At 51.8% G+C, this 15,737-nt stretch overlaps 1 protein-coding gene across 1 annotated transcript; it reads right to left on the bottom strand.

The window, feature by feature from the left end:
* Positions 1 to 467: 467 nt before the first annotated feature.
* LOC128079145 (maestro heat-like repeat-containing protein family member 2B) lies at positions 468 to 10,344 on the bottom strand. Its single transcript, XM_052680499.1, has 29 exons — positions 9,912 to 10,344; positions 9,632 to 9,754; positions 9,327 to 9,492; positions 9,073 to 9,171; positions 8,759 to 8,910; positions 8,277 to 8,411; positions 7,994 to 8,086; positions 7,638 to 7,707; positions 7,409 to 7,522; positions 7,248 to 7,321; positions 6,795 to 6,914; positions 6,542 to 6,649; positions 6,193 to 6,352; positions 6,026 to 6,066; positions 5,706 to 5,847; positions 5,295 to 5,347; positions 4,994 to 5,101; positions 4,604 to 4,723; positions 4,297 to 4,419; positions 4,002 to 4,157; positions 3,665 to 3,781; positions 3,275 to 3,354; positions 2,746 to 2,881; positions 2,533 to 2,625; positions 2,047 to 2,142; positions 1,745 to 1,868; positions 1,430 to 1,539; positions 829 to 1,030; positions 468 to 589 (listed from the first exon to the last, which is right to left on the bottom strand). The coding sequence occupies exons 1-29, from the start codon at positions 10,212 to 10,214 to the stop codon at positions 468 to 470; spliced, it is 3,540 nt and encodes a 1,179-aa protein (XP_052536459.1). The 5' UTR covers positions 10,215 to 10,344.
* Between the last annotated feature and the right edge of the window lie 5,393 nt (positions 10,345 to 15,737).

Below are 15,737 nucleotides of genomic sequence, written 5' to 3'. Positions count from 1 at the left end.
GATACGCAGATCCCTCTGCCCTGCTGGTCACGGAACTGGGCCGAACCAGCCCGTAAACCGTTGACACCTTCTCTTTCTCCTCCTCCTCCTCCTCTTTCTCCTCCTCCTCCTCCTCCTCCTCCTCCTCTTCCTCTTCCTCCTCATCCTTCTCCTCCTCCTCCTCCTCCTCCTCCTCCTCCTCCTTCTCCTTTCCTTCTCTTCCCTCCCCTTCTCAGATTTGCTTTGCTTTGCTTCGCTTTCTTCTACCGCCTCCATCTTTGCAGACAAAACTCTCTGATTCTCCTCCATGTATCGCTAGAAAAAGGAAAGTGTCAAGTCATGACTGAGTAATTTTCACCTCAAAGAGACTTTGAGAGGAAAAAAGAAAAGCTGCTTCCTCCCAGGATCCCTCTGGCAGAGGCAAGCAGCAACAGCAAAGGCAGGAGTGCTGATACCTGTCGGTGGGCCCAAGCAACCGGGAGAAATTGTCAATCGCCACCTCCGTGTGACAGCGGGTGAGGATGACCACCGCCTGGCACACGAAGGGCATGAACATGCTCTGCTGTGTGCATGATGTGCAGCTCCGCAGGACGTAGAGGATCAGTGGCACCTGAAAGAAGAAGGGGAGAAAGAACAATTTGCAGGGAGTGACCATGGACGTTCAGCAGATGAGCAGTGCCTGCTCCCTTGACGTACTGCCAAAGCCTAAGACTAAATTTCACACCAGCAACCTTGTCCAAGCCCTGGCTCTGTGCTCAGACTGTGTTTCTTTAGCACAAGAGGCAAATGGCACAAGGCATAGCGCAACAGCAAGAAAAAATCCAAGACGTGTGGAAGAAAGTCTCTTACGTCTCGACAGATGTCCTTTCTGTACATCTGCAGAAAGGTGATCATCCACTGTCCAGCAGCACGCACACGCATTCCTTTGGCCTTTCGGAAGGTCTCCTTGATGGCCATCAAGAAGTCGATGGTGCGTTCCATGGGGAAGTTTCTGCACACCATCTGCAGACAAATGAGAAGGAAGAGATCCCATCACTGGTCTGCGGCAGGTCTTCAAAACATAAGCCAATCTTAAGGACATTCTTAGTTCAGCGGCCTGCTGGTCACTCAGGCAGCAATCACAATGCTCCTGCTGTCCGTACCCTGCTACTTACACAGAAGGCGGCTGAGCCTTCTCTCAGCTTCTCCACCTATGGTGTTTGCTTATATGCAAAGCCTACCTCCCAGCAGCCACAATCACACACACACACAAGCACACATCATAGAGTCAGCTCCTCGCACTGGGCGCCTGAAGGACAGACATAGCTCAGAGCCTCCTGATACTTGCTGGAGAAGAGTGCTCTCAGGTTGACAGCTCATTCTGGAAATGGTGTGAGAGGCTGTGGGGAGCAGAAGGGCGTGCAGAAGCCTACACACTGAGATCCTACCACCCCACTTTGGGTCCACTTACCCTTGCGATTTTGGAGGAGGCCCGGAGTTGACCGACTGTGCTGCAGGCGTGCAGCCCCTCACACAGGCTCCCAGGGTCTCCCATCTCGATTACTCTGTTGGTCACCTTGGCTGGAAAGAGCACAAGGAGAAAAGGGAAGTCGGTAATGCTTCTGGAAACAGAACTGCTTTCCAGGGAGAGAGACAGAGGGCAGGACGGGGACGAGAAGAGAGCTGCGCACGGTGCCTCTCTCTCCTGTCAACAGGGCCCAGCCCGTGGGCTTCTGCTAGTGCTGCAGAGGAGAGCAGAGGGCTGGTGCACACCCGCTCTACTTGCCTTGGATTCGGAGAAGGGAGCTCAGGCAGGTGACAGCCAACTGGCGGGAGGTGGGCATGGGGTCACACGTTAGAGGCGCCAGAAATCCCACCAGGGAGCCAAAGTGCTGGCAGGCATCTTCTCTCTGCAGGGATGAGAGGCAGGAACAAAGCTGTAGGCAGCCCCAGCTCTCCCTAGCTTCTCCCACCGGTGCCTTCCCCACGTGGCGGGTGACACAGCACACACAGCAGGGGAAAGCTGGCCTTCCAGCTCAGGGGCAGTGGAGAGGGAGCAGGGGGCGTGCGGTGGGGCTCTTTACTCACTCGAAGCTCTTCACATACAGCCAGCAGCTGGGAGCAGACCTGCAGGGCCCTCCTGCGCTCCCACACGTTGCCTGATGTCATTGGTCTCCTCAGGACCTGCAACAGAGCACCTGTCTCACTGCGGACGGCCTTTCTTTCCCTTCCTGCCATCCCTCTCTCTGTCCCTCCTTTCCCGGCACTTTCCCTCAGGGCCTGCCCTGTGCTCCACGCGGCCCCCTGCCTCACTGAGCACCAGCACTGCTGCCCCTGCTCTCTGCAGACGCTCCTGTCTCCTAAGCCAGCAGCTTTTCCTCAGCTGTGGCCTGCCAGGGGCTGGCTCCTGCCTTTCCCCCTGCACAGCCCATTTCTCTGCCCATTTCTGAGCTTGCAGTGAGCTGGCACGTCAGCAAGAGATTTCTCCCGCTCTGAACGTCCTCTCTGTCCCCAGATCTCTGTCCCCACTATCGACAGGCACTGTGTTTTCTCCCTTGCCCCACATGTACTCACATGGATTATGTTCTGGAAGAAGTCACGGGTGGGCTCTGTCTCAAGCAGGGCTGCCATCATCCGGCCCAGAGCTTTCAAAGATGTTTGCAGAAGCTGAAAGCAGAAGAGGGGATTGAGTGAGGTGTGGCATCACGGTTGCTGCCAGAGCATAGGCTGTGTGTGCTGAGGTAGGGTTCCCACCGAGAGGTGGCTCGGAAAGTTACAACAGCTTACCTGAAGGTACCGAGCTGCTTGCTGTGACTTCCTGATCTTCAGCATCATCTTTGCTGAAGGGTAAGTCACAATGCTCCTGCAGCACAGAGCCAACATTTCACACATGTCCTTTGCTTCTCCCGAGGGCTTCAGCTTGCTGACAGGAGGAAAAGGGGAAGAGAAAGCAGAAAGGGCCTTTACCGGTGCTCTCCAGACTGGTTCAGACAAAACCTGAGTTGTTCCTAATCGACAGCTGCAAAGCCAACACCCCCAGCCCATGCTGCTGAGCACTGTCTTCAGTTCCAGCAGTGCCTGCCTCCTCCCTGGCAGCAGTGAACCACCTCCTACTCTGAAGGGAAGGAGACCCCAGGTCTCTCTTCTCTTCCCTGCCAGGAGACAGGAGGACCAGGGCCTTTCTCCCTGCCCAGAACCGCAGCTCTGCTGGGCACAGCAGCCCAGCATCCTGTAGATGCGGCTCCTCACCCCCTCCAGGCCTTCAGGAGCTACCCACAAGGTCCTGCCTTACAATCCCAGAGGCTCCAGCCCTTACCTCAACTCCTCCAGGGCCAGAACCACCTTGAGGGGCACTGGGGAGACAGGGATGCCTGAGTGATACATCTTCAGCAAGTCCTGCAAGTCCCAGAGAGATACAGTCAAAGTGGGCAAGGGGCACGCGAGAGCTCTTCCTCCCAGCCCAGTGACAGACACAACTGCCACACACCAGCCCCATCACTCCCACGTTTCCCACGGAGGCGTGGCAGGATGCAGCAGCTCCACAGCTGGTGGACCTAGACTGCTGCTCAGCCGCTGCCTGCCAGCACCAAAGGTCCCCACCAGCTGGAAATGTGTGGCTGAGGGAGACCTGTTTGCCTCCACGGAAGCAAGCCTCGTGTCACAGCCCAATACTGCACTGCAGACAGCCCTGGCTCTAAGCACTCACCATCAGGATCTCCAGCAGCTTGCCCTTCAAGGACAGATTAAAGCAGTCACCCACAGCGTGGAAGGCAGAGCTGAAGTTGGTGATGCTCTGCACCAGCGCGAGCTTGTTCTGCAAGTCCTGAGGCCCAAGAGAGAAGAACATTCTTTGAACTGCAGGAAGGGACAAGGGATGCAAGGGGGACACGTGGGGGCAGCACTAAGGGAAGGGCTTGGATCTTCAGCTGGCCACAAACTGTTCCCCGTGGGGCCTTTGAAAGAGAAGACCCATCTCAGCATCCCTCCACATGGAAGGGCTGCAGCTGGGCACTCAGACACCCTGGCACGCTTTGAGCTCTCACCTGGCAGCTGCAGCTGTAGAGCAGCAGGATGTTGCCCACAATGTCTCCCTCCACGTGGGCGAGCAGTTCTTCCTTGGAGGCACACAGTGCTAAGCTGCCATGGGCGAGCATGAGAGCGCTGCGTGTGGCGTGAGCTCTCGTGCTGTCCAGCTCCATCTGTGTGGGGAGAAACAAATGACTTGAGACACTTGCCCAATGGCCCCAGTGCCCCACAGTGCACCTGAGCTCCCAAGGCAGGAGCTGCTGTGAACACAAGGCGGAAGAAAGCCAACATGGAAACCCCGTAATGCTTCACCTTCTTGTGCCTGGAAATCCTAGCATTTCGGCCCTTGCACAGCCTGGACGAAAACATGGTGAGCGTGTCCAAGACTGCACGGAAGTTGCTCTCAGCAGCATGGCTGAGAAGAGAGATCATTCCCTGCACAAAAGAACAAGGGGCAGTTGGTGCAGGTCTGAACCCACTGGTGCAGCCAGCCACGCTAGCCAGGCCCATCCTGGCCTGAGGGAAATGGCAGCAGTGAGGAGATGGAAAGGGCCAGAAGCCCTTTGTCCCAGGGACAGAGTGGGGACGCTCGCAGAAGCTGGAGGAGAGGAGAGCTCACCTGGGCCTCAGATGGTTCCTCTGCGTTTGCTTCCTGCAGGTGTTGCAGCAGTTTCTCTTGGATATGGAGGACTCCCTTACAAGCTCCCAGCACTGTCCCCAGAGCCTTGCACAGGAAGGACTGCATGGGAAGGGAAGGAAGAAGCTGAGATGTGGCAGCAGCCTGACCTGCTCAGACAGAGCCAGGTGGGAAGGACTCACACTCCCAGGGAATCGCTGAGAGCAGCTGCAGGGCTGAGCTTTAGCCAGCCCCCAGGCACTTGGCAGCAAAAGGCTCCCTGGGGGGGCACGGGCTGGGGAAGCAGCCCGCGTGGGCAGAGCACCGCCTGCAGCTCCAGCCCCAGTTGGGCACCTGCGGCTGCACCGCTGGGGAGAGCTGGGGGGAACTCACCTTTTCTCCAGAGCTGCTGGGAGAGCTGCTCAGGTACCGGCTCAGCTCACAGCTCAGGCCCTTGGTCCAAGCCTCATCCTCCACCGTCTCCACTGACGCCCTCAGCAACTGTTGGAGAACAGGAGAAGCCAATGTTCCCTTGCACTTTGTTTCTTCCCGCATTCCCAACTTGCTGCAGCCTTCTGGGGAGAGGTGTCTGGAAAAACAGTCCCCCTCCCAGCTCCCCCCGGTGTTTCTCCTTGAGGGGCTCCTTGAGGCAGGCAAGCCCTTCCCTGTACCGTGCCTCTTAGCAGTGCTGTACCTTTAGCAGTCGGCGCTCCCACGCTGCAGAATCTGGGAAGCTCTCTTCTTTCCCTGCACAGCAATAGGAAGCAAAAGAGCCTTGCTTGGGATCAAGCCACAGAAGAAGAGCTGCTGCAAACCTGCCTTGGCCCAGGCACTCGGCACTGCCAAGCTGGGACCTGCACCCCTCCCCCCCAGTGACCTGGCCCTCCTCACAAACACTGTCCCCGCAGGGACACAGAACTAACTGCTCCAAGACTGCTGTCGGAGGGGATGTGACATGCCCATCTGTGCCCTGGAATGGGCAGATTTCTGGGGGAAAACTCCCCGGGCCTCAGCATTGTCTCCCTGGAATGGCAACAGCAGCTGACCTGCATTTTCACTCCACCCCTTCTCTACCTCCACCTCTCCCTCTCCACCAGTACTTTACCTTGGACACACTGCAGCAGCAGGGGAATCTCTGCATCCCACATGGCCCCCAGTGCTCTGTGGATCCTGCTGTGGAGCTTTTGCATGAGCACTAAGGCAGCGGCTTGCAGTTCGCTGCCTGCAACAGGGCTCCCTGCCACCACCTGAGCGAGAGCAAGGAGAAGCAGGGTTACTGCTGCAGCAAGAGCGGCGGCGGCTTCCCCCGGGAGGGAAGCAGCTTGGCTCTGCCCTGATGGGCAAGGAGCAGCCAACAGCTTTGCCCATAGCCATGCTGCTGCTTCCTCGGGGCTTGTGGCACTGGCCTCTGGAGCATCTACTCACCAACAGGCGCACCAGCAGTGTCTGGGGAGTCAGCCATGGGCCTGCGGGGAGAAAGAAGTACTGAGTAAGACTCCGAGGCACGCCATGCCCTGCCACACACCCCTCCGCTGTCCCTTCTGGGTGCTGACACAGGTCAGCAGAGCTCACTGGGGGAGTTCTGCTCCTACCTCGAAACATGGAGCTGAGGAAATGGGGATCCAACTCTTCAATCTCCCGCCTTGTCAGTTCCTCTCTCTCAGCCAGTGCTTGGACACAGCGGGAGACCGGGATCAGCATGCCCGTGTATTGGGCTGGCACCACAAAGAGCAGCAGCCGCGGCCACAGGAGCTGTAGGGAACAAGGCATGTCAGCATTCCTGCCTACGCTCAGAGGTGAACGGGACTCTGTGAATTTCCTTGAGCCTTGTGTGCTGTGTCTTGTGAGCGCGTTGGAGGAGAGACCTGGGGCCTGGGGTGTTGGGACGAGGAACACGTGGTGCAAAGGCAAGGAGCAGCAGCAGGGCAGAATGTGACTTACTTTGGACATCCCTCTCACGGAGACATCCAGTGACCCCAGGATGTCCATGCACAGCTGTTGGAGAGCTCCTTCTTCCTGAGCTTCCTGGGCAGAAAGGTCTCCGGCTGCCTGCACAACAGTATTGTTGAAACAAGGGTTACTCTCAGTTCTCAGCAGCCTCTCAAGAAGTTCAGATGTTGCCCCACCGGTGCTTCTGTGCCAGCCTCTGAGCAGCACAGGTCTCCCAAAAGAAGATGCTGCCCACTGTCCTTACCCTTCTTCCTGTGGCGCGGCTGAACTCTCTGAAGATGTGCCCCACCACATCCCAAGCTGAGCAGCTCCGGGTGTCAGCACTGAGGAGATCCTTGATGAAATACAGAATGGCCCTCCGCACCTGCCAGGGGTCAATTGTGTTTGATTTTCCTGGTCAGAAGGCAAAGGGAAGCCACCTGCTCATCGGGACAGCCTTTTGGGCAGGGGCAGAGAAAACAAGAGCAGGGGAGAAGCCTTGGCTCCTGACGTGAGGGCCAGGCCTTAGCACCAGCGTGCAGTGTGCTTTCCATGCGCAGCACAGGGACCTGCCCGCTCCACTCCTCCTGCTCTCCCCACAGAAGCCATTGCGACCACGTGGTTAATGCCCCAGCACCTCCCTGGTCACCCCAGCCCTGCCCGTGTTGGCAGCAGCATCCCCACCCCAAAAGCGCTTTCCAATCCCAAACCAGCTCACCCGGAGCCTGAGGTCGCTGCACAGACGCTGCACAGCCTCCGCAGCCAGGGGCAGCTTCTCTGTAACAACGGGCTCTGCAAGAGAAGCACAGAAGCGTGCGTGGAGGCACCACCCAGATGGCAAAAGGGATCCCTGGAAAAGACCCGATCCATGGTACTGACCATCAGAGCGAGCCAGAGCGCCGAGCAGACCCAGGGCTGCCACACATCCAGGCTCCCATTCATTCTCCAGCTGCGACTGAAGAAACAGGATGGTTTCCTCTGGACACATTCGGGCTGCAGGGAGGAAATCCCGCACTGTGTTAGCAAGCAACTCGTGCCCCTTCCTGAGGTCTGCGAGACAGCTTTTGGCCAGGGCACCGCCAAGCACCGCCAAAACTCCTCTCCTTACCCTGCAGCAGGATGCAGTGGGTCAGCTCTGCGCTATCAGCCTCGCTGTGCTGCTTGGTGTCGTCAGAGAGCTGTGGGAGCAAGGTCCATTTGAGAAAATCACAACAGCACTGACGACGGAAAAGAAGCTGTGCTGCCCAGCTTTCCTCTTCCTTGGCACTCTTGGGAAGAGGACATGCAGACAAAACCCAGCCTGCCCCCCAGCATCCCTGGGGGGAGGCAAACACACGGCTCTGCAGCAGCCTTGGGCATGCAGGAGATAGGGCTGAGCAGCCGTCAGAGGCTCAGAGACTTGCAGTCCTCCTGAGACTTAGCCAAGGGGAAAACTGTGTGGGCACAAGGATAGGCTCCCCTTACCTGGTAGAACACAGCACTGGTGATGGCCAGAAACTTGTCCCTGGGGATGACACACTGAACTCCCTCTAAGACCTCCAGGAAGGTAGTGAGGCTCTGCAAGAGACCAGGAGAGGAAGGAAGGGCTGAAGCCACATCTAGCCACTTGGGAGCAGAAAAACTTTTCCCAATGGTTTGTCTGCTGGGAAAAGCTCCTGTGCAGGTGTTCTTGTTTGTCCCCCCCTCCCAGCAGCACCAAGAGAGTGCAGTAGACCATGTCTACACTGAGCCCTGCACAGCATCTCACCTTGGCCACCCTGCAGGTGTCTTGGATCTCCTGACATGGGTGCATGAGCCAGAGGAACTGCTCCCAGATGTGCAGCTCCTCTTGCAGGAGGACAGCCATCATGGAAGCCACAGCCCCAAGGACAGCCTGTTTGTCCTGGAGAGAGATGACAGAGGCCTAGCATCAAAGACTGAATGTCTGCCCTTCCTACAGAGAGGGCTTTCTCTTTTCTTTTCCCCTTCCCCATGCCCCTGTACCCAGCAGGAGATGGGCTCTCTCTGGAGGGCAGGGAGGTTTTCCCCACACCCTCATCCCCACCTCTCCCTGCCACAGTGCTGTGACATGCGGCTGCTTCCTGGCAGGGAGATCCAGCCCCGAGCACAGAGCCAGTTTGGGGCCCTTTGCACAGCCAGCCCACTCCTTCTCATCACCCCTCTGCTCTCAGCCTGCTGGGCACAGAAGGAGCTGCTGCCAGCCCGGCTTGGGAATGCAGCAGTGCTCACCTCTTCCTCCTTGCTGTCCTGCCAGTGCCTGACCACGGAGAAGAAGAGCTGGTGAAGATTCTCATAGATTCGCTCTTTCTCCACGGCACGCCAGGGGCATTGCTTTCCAGAGGACAAGTGAACCTTGATTCCATCTGACCATTGCTTCACAACTGAAAAACAAAACAGAACCAAAAAATAAATGAAGAATTAATTAATTTTGTAAAAAATCTAACCAAAAAATCAAAGACAAGGGAAAAGGCAGCTTGTGAGTCTGCAGCAGGGCGAGGTGCAAGGGCTGTCCCGATCCGCCCTGCTCTGGGGCCAACACTCACCAGCACAAGCGATGCGCAGCATCTGGCCGCTCCTCACCTGGTCCACCACACTGCGTAGGCTGGCCAGCGTCAGCCGCACAAAGGGGATGCACTGTGGAGCTGCAGAGGGGAAAGAGAGGGCCATGGTCAGAGCTCCAGCAGCGAGGGAGGAGGGGCTGCAGCCCTGCATCCCCCAGCTCAATGCAGATGACGCGCAGAGGGGAGAGACCGCTTTCCCCCATTGGCACAGACTTCAGGAGGCTGAGGGGCTCTACCGTAGGTGCTGAACAGTTTGCTCAAGGTGATGAGCACCAACTCCTTGGTCATCTCCCCCGCAGCCTTGAGGTGGCCCTGGAGCTCGGCCATCACCAAGCTGAAGTGCGTCCTGGCCAGAGCCACCAGGACATTGCTGGCAGCCAACCTCACGTTGTCTGTCACGTCCTGAAAAAGAGTCACTGGTGACACGCGGCACAGGACACCTCCTAAGGCCTTCCCTCGGCAGGGCGAAGCCACCGCCGTCCGCCAGCAGAATAGCAGCGCAGGCAGGCAGCTCCCTTTGCCTTTGGCAGTGACCCCTCACCTGGGCAGCCGTCAGGTCCTGGGACACCTCTGCCAGCAGCCTGTTCACCAGTCCGCATGGCAGGCGGCTGTCATCTTCACACAGGACGCTCTCCAGCTCACGGTACACCTGCGCTCGGACACCCTGGGGACAGGGACCAATCATGCTGGCTTCGCCCTTGTTCCCAGGGAGCAGCCCGCTGCCACCCATCGCTATGCGGGTGTGCTGCCGGGGCCTGGCACCCAAGGGACCGTGGCACTGGGCCAGGGCAAGGATTGATGGTCGCACGTCCCCAGCTCACCTCCTGGTCTTGCAGGCGCTGCAGCAGCAAAGTCGCGGCACAGGCAGGGACAGGACTTGACACCCTGCCGCTCTCCCTGCGACGCGTCCGTCTGGGCACGCAGCCCACACAGGCAAAGAGACCTGGAAGGAAAGAGCAGAGCAGCTGCCGCTGGTGTTGCTTGGAGCCAGGGCCGAGCATCTGGCCAGCTCTGGCAGGAGCGTTCCTCCAGCCCCACAGCACAGGTGGGCTGCACTGGCACATGTTTGGTTGGTGGGGAGAGGGGAGAAAGCCTTCCCCTTGCTGGGGTCCTGGGGAAACCATGCCAGGCAGCTGCACTCAGCAGAGCAAGGACAGTGCTGCTGGCACGTCCTGAACCGGCACTGCAGGCACACATGTGCTCGGGCAGCGTCACGGTGTCCAAGAGGTGGAGGGAGCTCACCTCGAAGGGCTCTCAGCCGCTCCATCATTGCAGGATATCTCCAGATAGGCACAACGCTCTCTCTGGTCCGCTTCCCGCACGTCCCACAAGAGACTGAGCCACCGCTCCCACCACAGGGGTGTGAGAACCAACAACTGTGACATCACACTGCGAAATGTCATCTCACAGAGAATGACACGCCCTGGGCTGGGGACCAGACAGCATGCAGGGCAAGCTTGCAGGCCTCAAAACACAGGAAAAACACAGCATGTTTGTCATGCAGTTAACTAGATTAATCTATGCCCGTGGCAAGGGGGCAGTAGGCCCCGGCCCCCACCCCCAGCCCCACAAAATGGGAAGGAAAGGGGAAAAGGGATAGGGAGATGGGAGCTGGGCTCAAGGAAGGGAAAAAAAAACAAAAACAACAGCAGCAACAATCTATGGAGGAAAACTTATTTTACTAACTACGATATCGGGATGCAAGATAACACAATATCATACAATCTAATTGAAATTGAGACTAATAAATCAAATAAAGTTGGAGAGAGAGAGAGAGAGTTCCTGAGACCGAGTCAAATCTGAAAAGCTTAGTAGAGCTAGGAAAGCCACATCCACCTTATCTCTCTTGAATACTTTGTCTGCACCATTACATCCAGCTTCTTACTGAATATGGATTTTTACTGGTTAGAAAACTTTCTCCCAGGTGCAAGCATCATAATAATAGCCTTACAGTACAGAGACACTCTGAAAAAAAAGAACCAAAGCTGTGAAAGGCAACAGCTGTTAACGTCAGCAAGAGAAGACAAATCATTGTACACTGCCTAGAGTAGAATCCCTCTAAATTATCCGAGAAAGACTGCAAATGCTAGTTCAACATACGAATAACCAGCATGTCCAGAATAAATGAAATAGGCATGGAATCTGACACATATTAAATAAAACAAGGACTAGTGTGGCAAACAAGATGTTGCATTTGGATTAAGATAATGGTTTTAGAGTAAAGGCTCTTCAGAGCAAAATTGTACTCTTTGTCTCTAGGGCCCAAATTCATCTTGCTATTGAGAAACTGAGTGATTTCTCTCATCTAAGTATCAAGGGTAAGATTCAGCTCAAGATTTACTTACTCAGAAGGGACTGATAAAGCCTTTCTTGTCCCTCACTTTCCAAATCTATTCTCTACTTCCGTTGCAACTCCAGCATCAATGTGGTATTGCACTGGTGATACATGTGCTACAAGGCAAAGGAGTACAGTCCTATTGCAGAGTGTGAAATTACAAGCTGTAACTACAGTGAGGTGGCATAGATCCAGTGTCTTCAGATCTTTGACGTTTTTCCACATCAGGAGGCAGTCTGTCCCAGTCACGTGGCTTCAATCCATTGCAGCCAGCACCTTCACCATGCCCTTAGTAGGTCTGTCAAATCTCATACTGAGCTCTGCTGAGAAGATGACCTGTTCTCCCATTTGCATCTGCTTTGGGTGCTGTAAGAAAAGAGTATAATCAAAACATTAAACATTTGTTAATTTGAAACATCTTCACAGAAGTTACAGACAAAAACAATTCTTTTTATCGTTGTGGATGAGAGGAACATATGCAGGCTTTTTGTCTATGCAGTAAGATTGTAAATAATTCTTAAGAATTCTTAATTCTTAATTCTTTGTTAACTAGCAATAACTTTGTCTTCATGCCAGAAAATGTGATGATTTTCTTAAAAGATGTTTTTTATTGCCTGTAGACAATAAAAATAGAGAAATTTTTAGAAGTGTTTTCTAGGTAGTATTGTCATTATCTTTCTGGATACTCTTCTCTTATGTGTTATCTCATCTGAATATACTGGCAATCACTTTTGTTTATTATTACTCCATATAATTTAATTTTCAATTTGATTTTTGGAACTTAGCCACCCTTTGTATCTGAAAAAGTCATTTTTTATTATCCCATTACAGATCTTTTTTAACAGCTTCTATCTGCAAAAAAAAAAAAAAAAAAAAAAAAATCTGATCAACAAAAGCACATAAGAAACTAATTTCTAATACTTATCATTTCTTTTTTTTCTACATTAACTTATTTCTAATGATGTAAGGAGGGATCTAGGGAACTACAGGCATGTTAACTTGACCTCGGTTTCAAGGAAGGCCGTGGAACAGATCATCTTGAATGAGACCTTACGGCATGTGCGGGACAACTGGGAGATCAGGTCCAGCCATCGCGGCTTCATGAAAGACGGGTCCTGCTTAACCAACCCGATACTCTTCTATGAGCAAGTGACCCATTCAGTGCATGAGGGAAATGCTGTTGACACAGTCTGCCTAGACTTTAGCAAAGCCTTTGACACTGTCTCCCACAGTATTCTCCTGGGGAAGCTGGCAGCCTGTGGCTTGGACAGGTACACTGCTGGGTGAGGAACTGCCTAGCAGGCCAGGCCCAGAGGGTGGTGGTGAGTGGAGTCAAATCCAGCTGGTGACTGATTACGAGTGGTGTTCCCCAGGGGTCGGTGCTGGGGCCTGTCCTCTTCAATATCTTTATTGATGACCTGGATGAGCAGATTGAGTGTACCCTCAGTAAGTTTGCAGATGACACCAAGTTGGGAGGACATGTCCATCTGCCTGGGGATGGGAAGGCCCTACAGAGGGATCTGGACAGGCTGGATCACCACGCTGAGGCCAATGGGATGAAGTTCAACAAAATCAAGTGCCAGATCTTGCATTTTGGCCAAACAAACAAACAAACAAACAGACAGACAGACAGACAGACAAACAAAAAATCCCAGGCAATGCTCTAGGCTTCTTGGGACAGCGTAGCTGGAAGACTCTGTGGAAGAAATGGATCTGGGTATACTGATCGATGATCAGCCAGACATGATCCAGCAGTGTGCTCAGGTGGCCAAGAAGGCCAACAGCATCCTGGCTTGTATAAGAAATAGTGTTGCCAGCAGGAGCAGTGAGGGATCTGCCTTCTGTACTCAGCACTAGCGAGGCTGCACCTGGAGCACTGTGTTCAGTTTTGGGCTTCTCGTTACAAGAAAGACATCAAGGCCCTGGAGTGTGTCCAGAGAAGGGCAACGAACCTGGTGGGGGGTCTGGAGCACAAGTCGTATGAGGAGCTGCTGAGGGAACCGGGATTGTTTAGTGTGCAGAACTCTCAGGGGAGACATTAGCGCTCTCTACAGCTACCTGATTATGAGATGGCTTTGTTTCCAACAGGTGTTTTCACGTCCAGGAATGTATTAATTCTTCTTATACATTTCTCATTAGCTATTACTAGTAGGAAATTTTTACTAGTAAGGAATACTTGAGATGACTTCTAAACAGCTGATTATTATAGAAGTAAGAAAATGTAATTACACTTTCAGTTGCACTGCACACACAATGCAATTCAATCATCACATATATAGAAACAATGATTTCAACATACAAAACAACCCAATATGAAAAATCTTTCATTTGTAAACTCATCCTTCCTTGGCTTAGAAAGCCAATATAAATAAAATTTTAAGTTTTCTTCCATCTAACACACACCAGAGGGAGAAAGGAACAGGTTAGTAAAAGCATATTTTGCTAGCTGTGTCTCATTAGAGTTTTATTCTGCCCTTCTTTCCTATCCCCCATTTTCCCTACAAATTTTAAATGACTTCTTTCCCTCGCCACAGCTGAATAGCTTTGATCCTTTAATTCTCTGAATTATTTTTCCATGTTCCATATTTCTCTGATAATCATCAATCTATCTTATTGTGCACAAACCATTGAAAATTTCAGAATTTGCTCTGAATGGCAATAACTACACGTTCAGCTCATACGTCCAAGAGGTTTTGAAGACCTTGTTATTCATTGTATGAGTCAACCAGCAGGTTTTTCTGAGGCTCAGCTGAAGGAATAATCTTGATGTGACTGCTGTCATTGTTTCCCCTTTCACTAGCATACTCCCTTGAGTACCACCGTCAATCTGACTTCTGTCAGAGATAATTAACTCCTTTGTGATTGTATCTTTAACAGAAACACCAACTCTTAAAAATCTCTGTCATGATAATAACAGTAATCTTGAAAGCTGATCCTCTTAGCATTAAATGGCAAGCCTAAGGAGCTGCTCCTTCAACTCATGTTGAAGGAAAACCATATGCTTCAGAAATCACTTGGCAGGGCTGTGCAGTTATGAGTACTTATCAGCTCTACAGTAGATATTTAACCTGTCTTCTGCCCCAGTCATCCGTTCTGTCTCGTCTACTGCTCCCATGCAATATCTTTCTTCTCAATCTTTCACTGAACTACAATGTCTTTTTATCTTGCAGAAAATTCAGAAAATTATTTCCAGAAACTCTGTCGTTTCTGCACAACTCTATAGCTGATGGTTCCATTCTAGCTGTTCCTTCTGAACTCTGAATTATATTACATGCTGCCAACAAAAAATGCATCAGCTTCCTCTTCAGCAGTGGTTACCTTCCTCCTGGACTTCCAGTGTTTTTGCTCTGCTGTAGCAACTCTCACTCCAGTCTCCATATTCCCTTTCAGAGTCAGAAGCCAGGACATTTGCATTCTTATTTATTTAGATATGAATCAACATTTATTCTTTATACCAGTATTTTATTTTTGTGCATATTTGAAACAATACTCTTTCCTGGATACTTCCTTGACTTCTGCAGCAATCCTCAAGGAGGTATAATAATTTCCCTGAGATGTGTCCCAAGGTTCCTAAACTTGTCATTTGCAAGCACTTCTTAAAGATTCACTTAATGCTTGTATCAGCAATCTGAATCAGGACTTCACAGGCTGTGAACTGTTCCTTTTTAGAAAGGCAAGAAGCACACAGCACATAGTATGAATTCTGCAAATATTTTGTTATGTGTTATGAATTCTCAGTTTCCACTATATTCTAAGAATTGTTTTTAAATTATTCACCTTTAGATGAGGAAGTCTAGACAAGAGAGGATATAATAGAGAGAAAAAAAAAAAGAATATCATAACTGACTGAAAAGTCCTTCTTTGCTATTAAGACTGCAAATAACCTCTAACAAAAAGGACATGTAGTTATGAAAATCAATTTGCAATATATATATATATTATATATACCCTTTATATATATATATATATATACACCCTATATATATATATACCCTTTATGTATATATATGCATATATATATATATATATATATATACCCTTAAAGAAGCCATGTGATGCCAGTGACAATGCTCAGACTTCTGAATGTTTGAATTCGGAAGAAAATGGTTGCATGACTGTGGTTAATTCTGGAAAGAGAGGTGAATTAAACACAAATTCTAATGTCAAAGAAAGAAAGTAAAATGACCATGGAAATATTTGTCAGCTTGAGAAAAAAATAAACAAAAAACACATTCAGTCCAACATAAAGTGCAGTTGCAAATATAAGTCAGCTACTGTGAGAATCCAGCACAGGATATTTTCATTATAATGA

Source organism: Tympanuchus pallidicinctus, unplaced genomic scaffold (assembly GCF_026119805.1).
Source record: "Tympanuchus pallidicinctus isolate F22 unplaced genomic scaffold, pur_lepc_1.0 scaffold1, whole genome shotgun sequence".
Classification (NCBI taxonomy): domain Eukaryota; kingdom Metazoa; phylum Chordata; class Aves; order Galliformes; family Phasianidae; genus Tympanuchus; species Tympanuchus pallidicinctus.
Note: the sequence above shows the minus strand (reverse complement) of the source record. Positions and strands in the feature narration are given on the sequence as shown.

Excerpts from the sequence above, each read along its gene's own strand:
- LOC128079145 (XM_052680499.1), bottom strand. The coding sequence starts at position 10,214 with ATGGTTTCCCCAGGACCCCAGCAAGGGGAAGGCTTTCTCCCCTCTCCC. Across the intron at positions 6,353-6,541 it reads CCGTGAGAGGGATGTCCAAA|CTCCTGTGGCCGCGGCTGCT; the intron begins GTAAGTCACATT and ends TGTTCCCTACAG. Across the intron at positions 5,348-5,705 it reads GCTGCTGCAGTGTGTCCAAG|GGAAAGAAGAGAGCTTCCCA; the intron begins GTAAAGTACTGG and ends ATTGCTGTGCAG.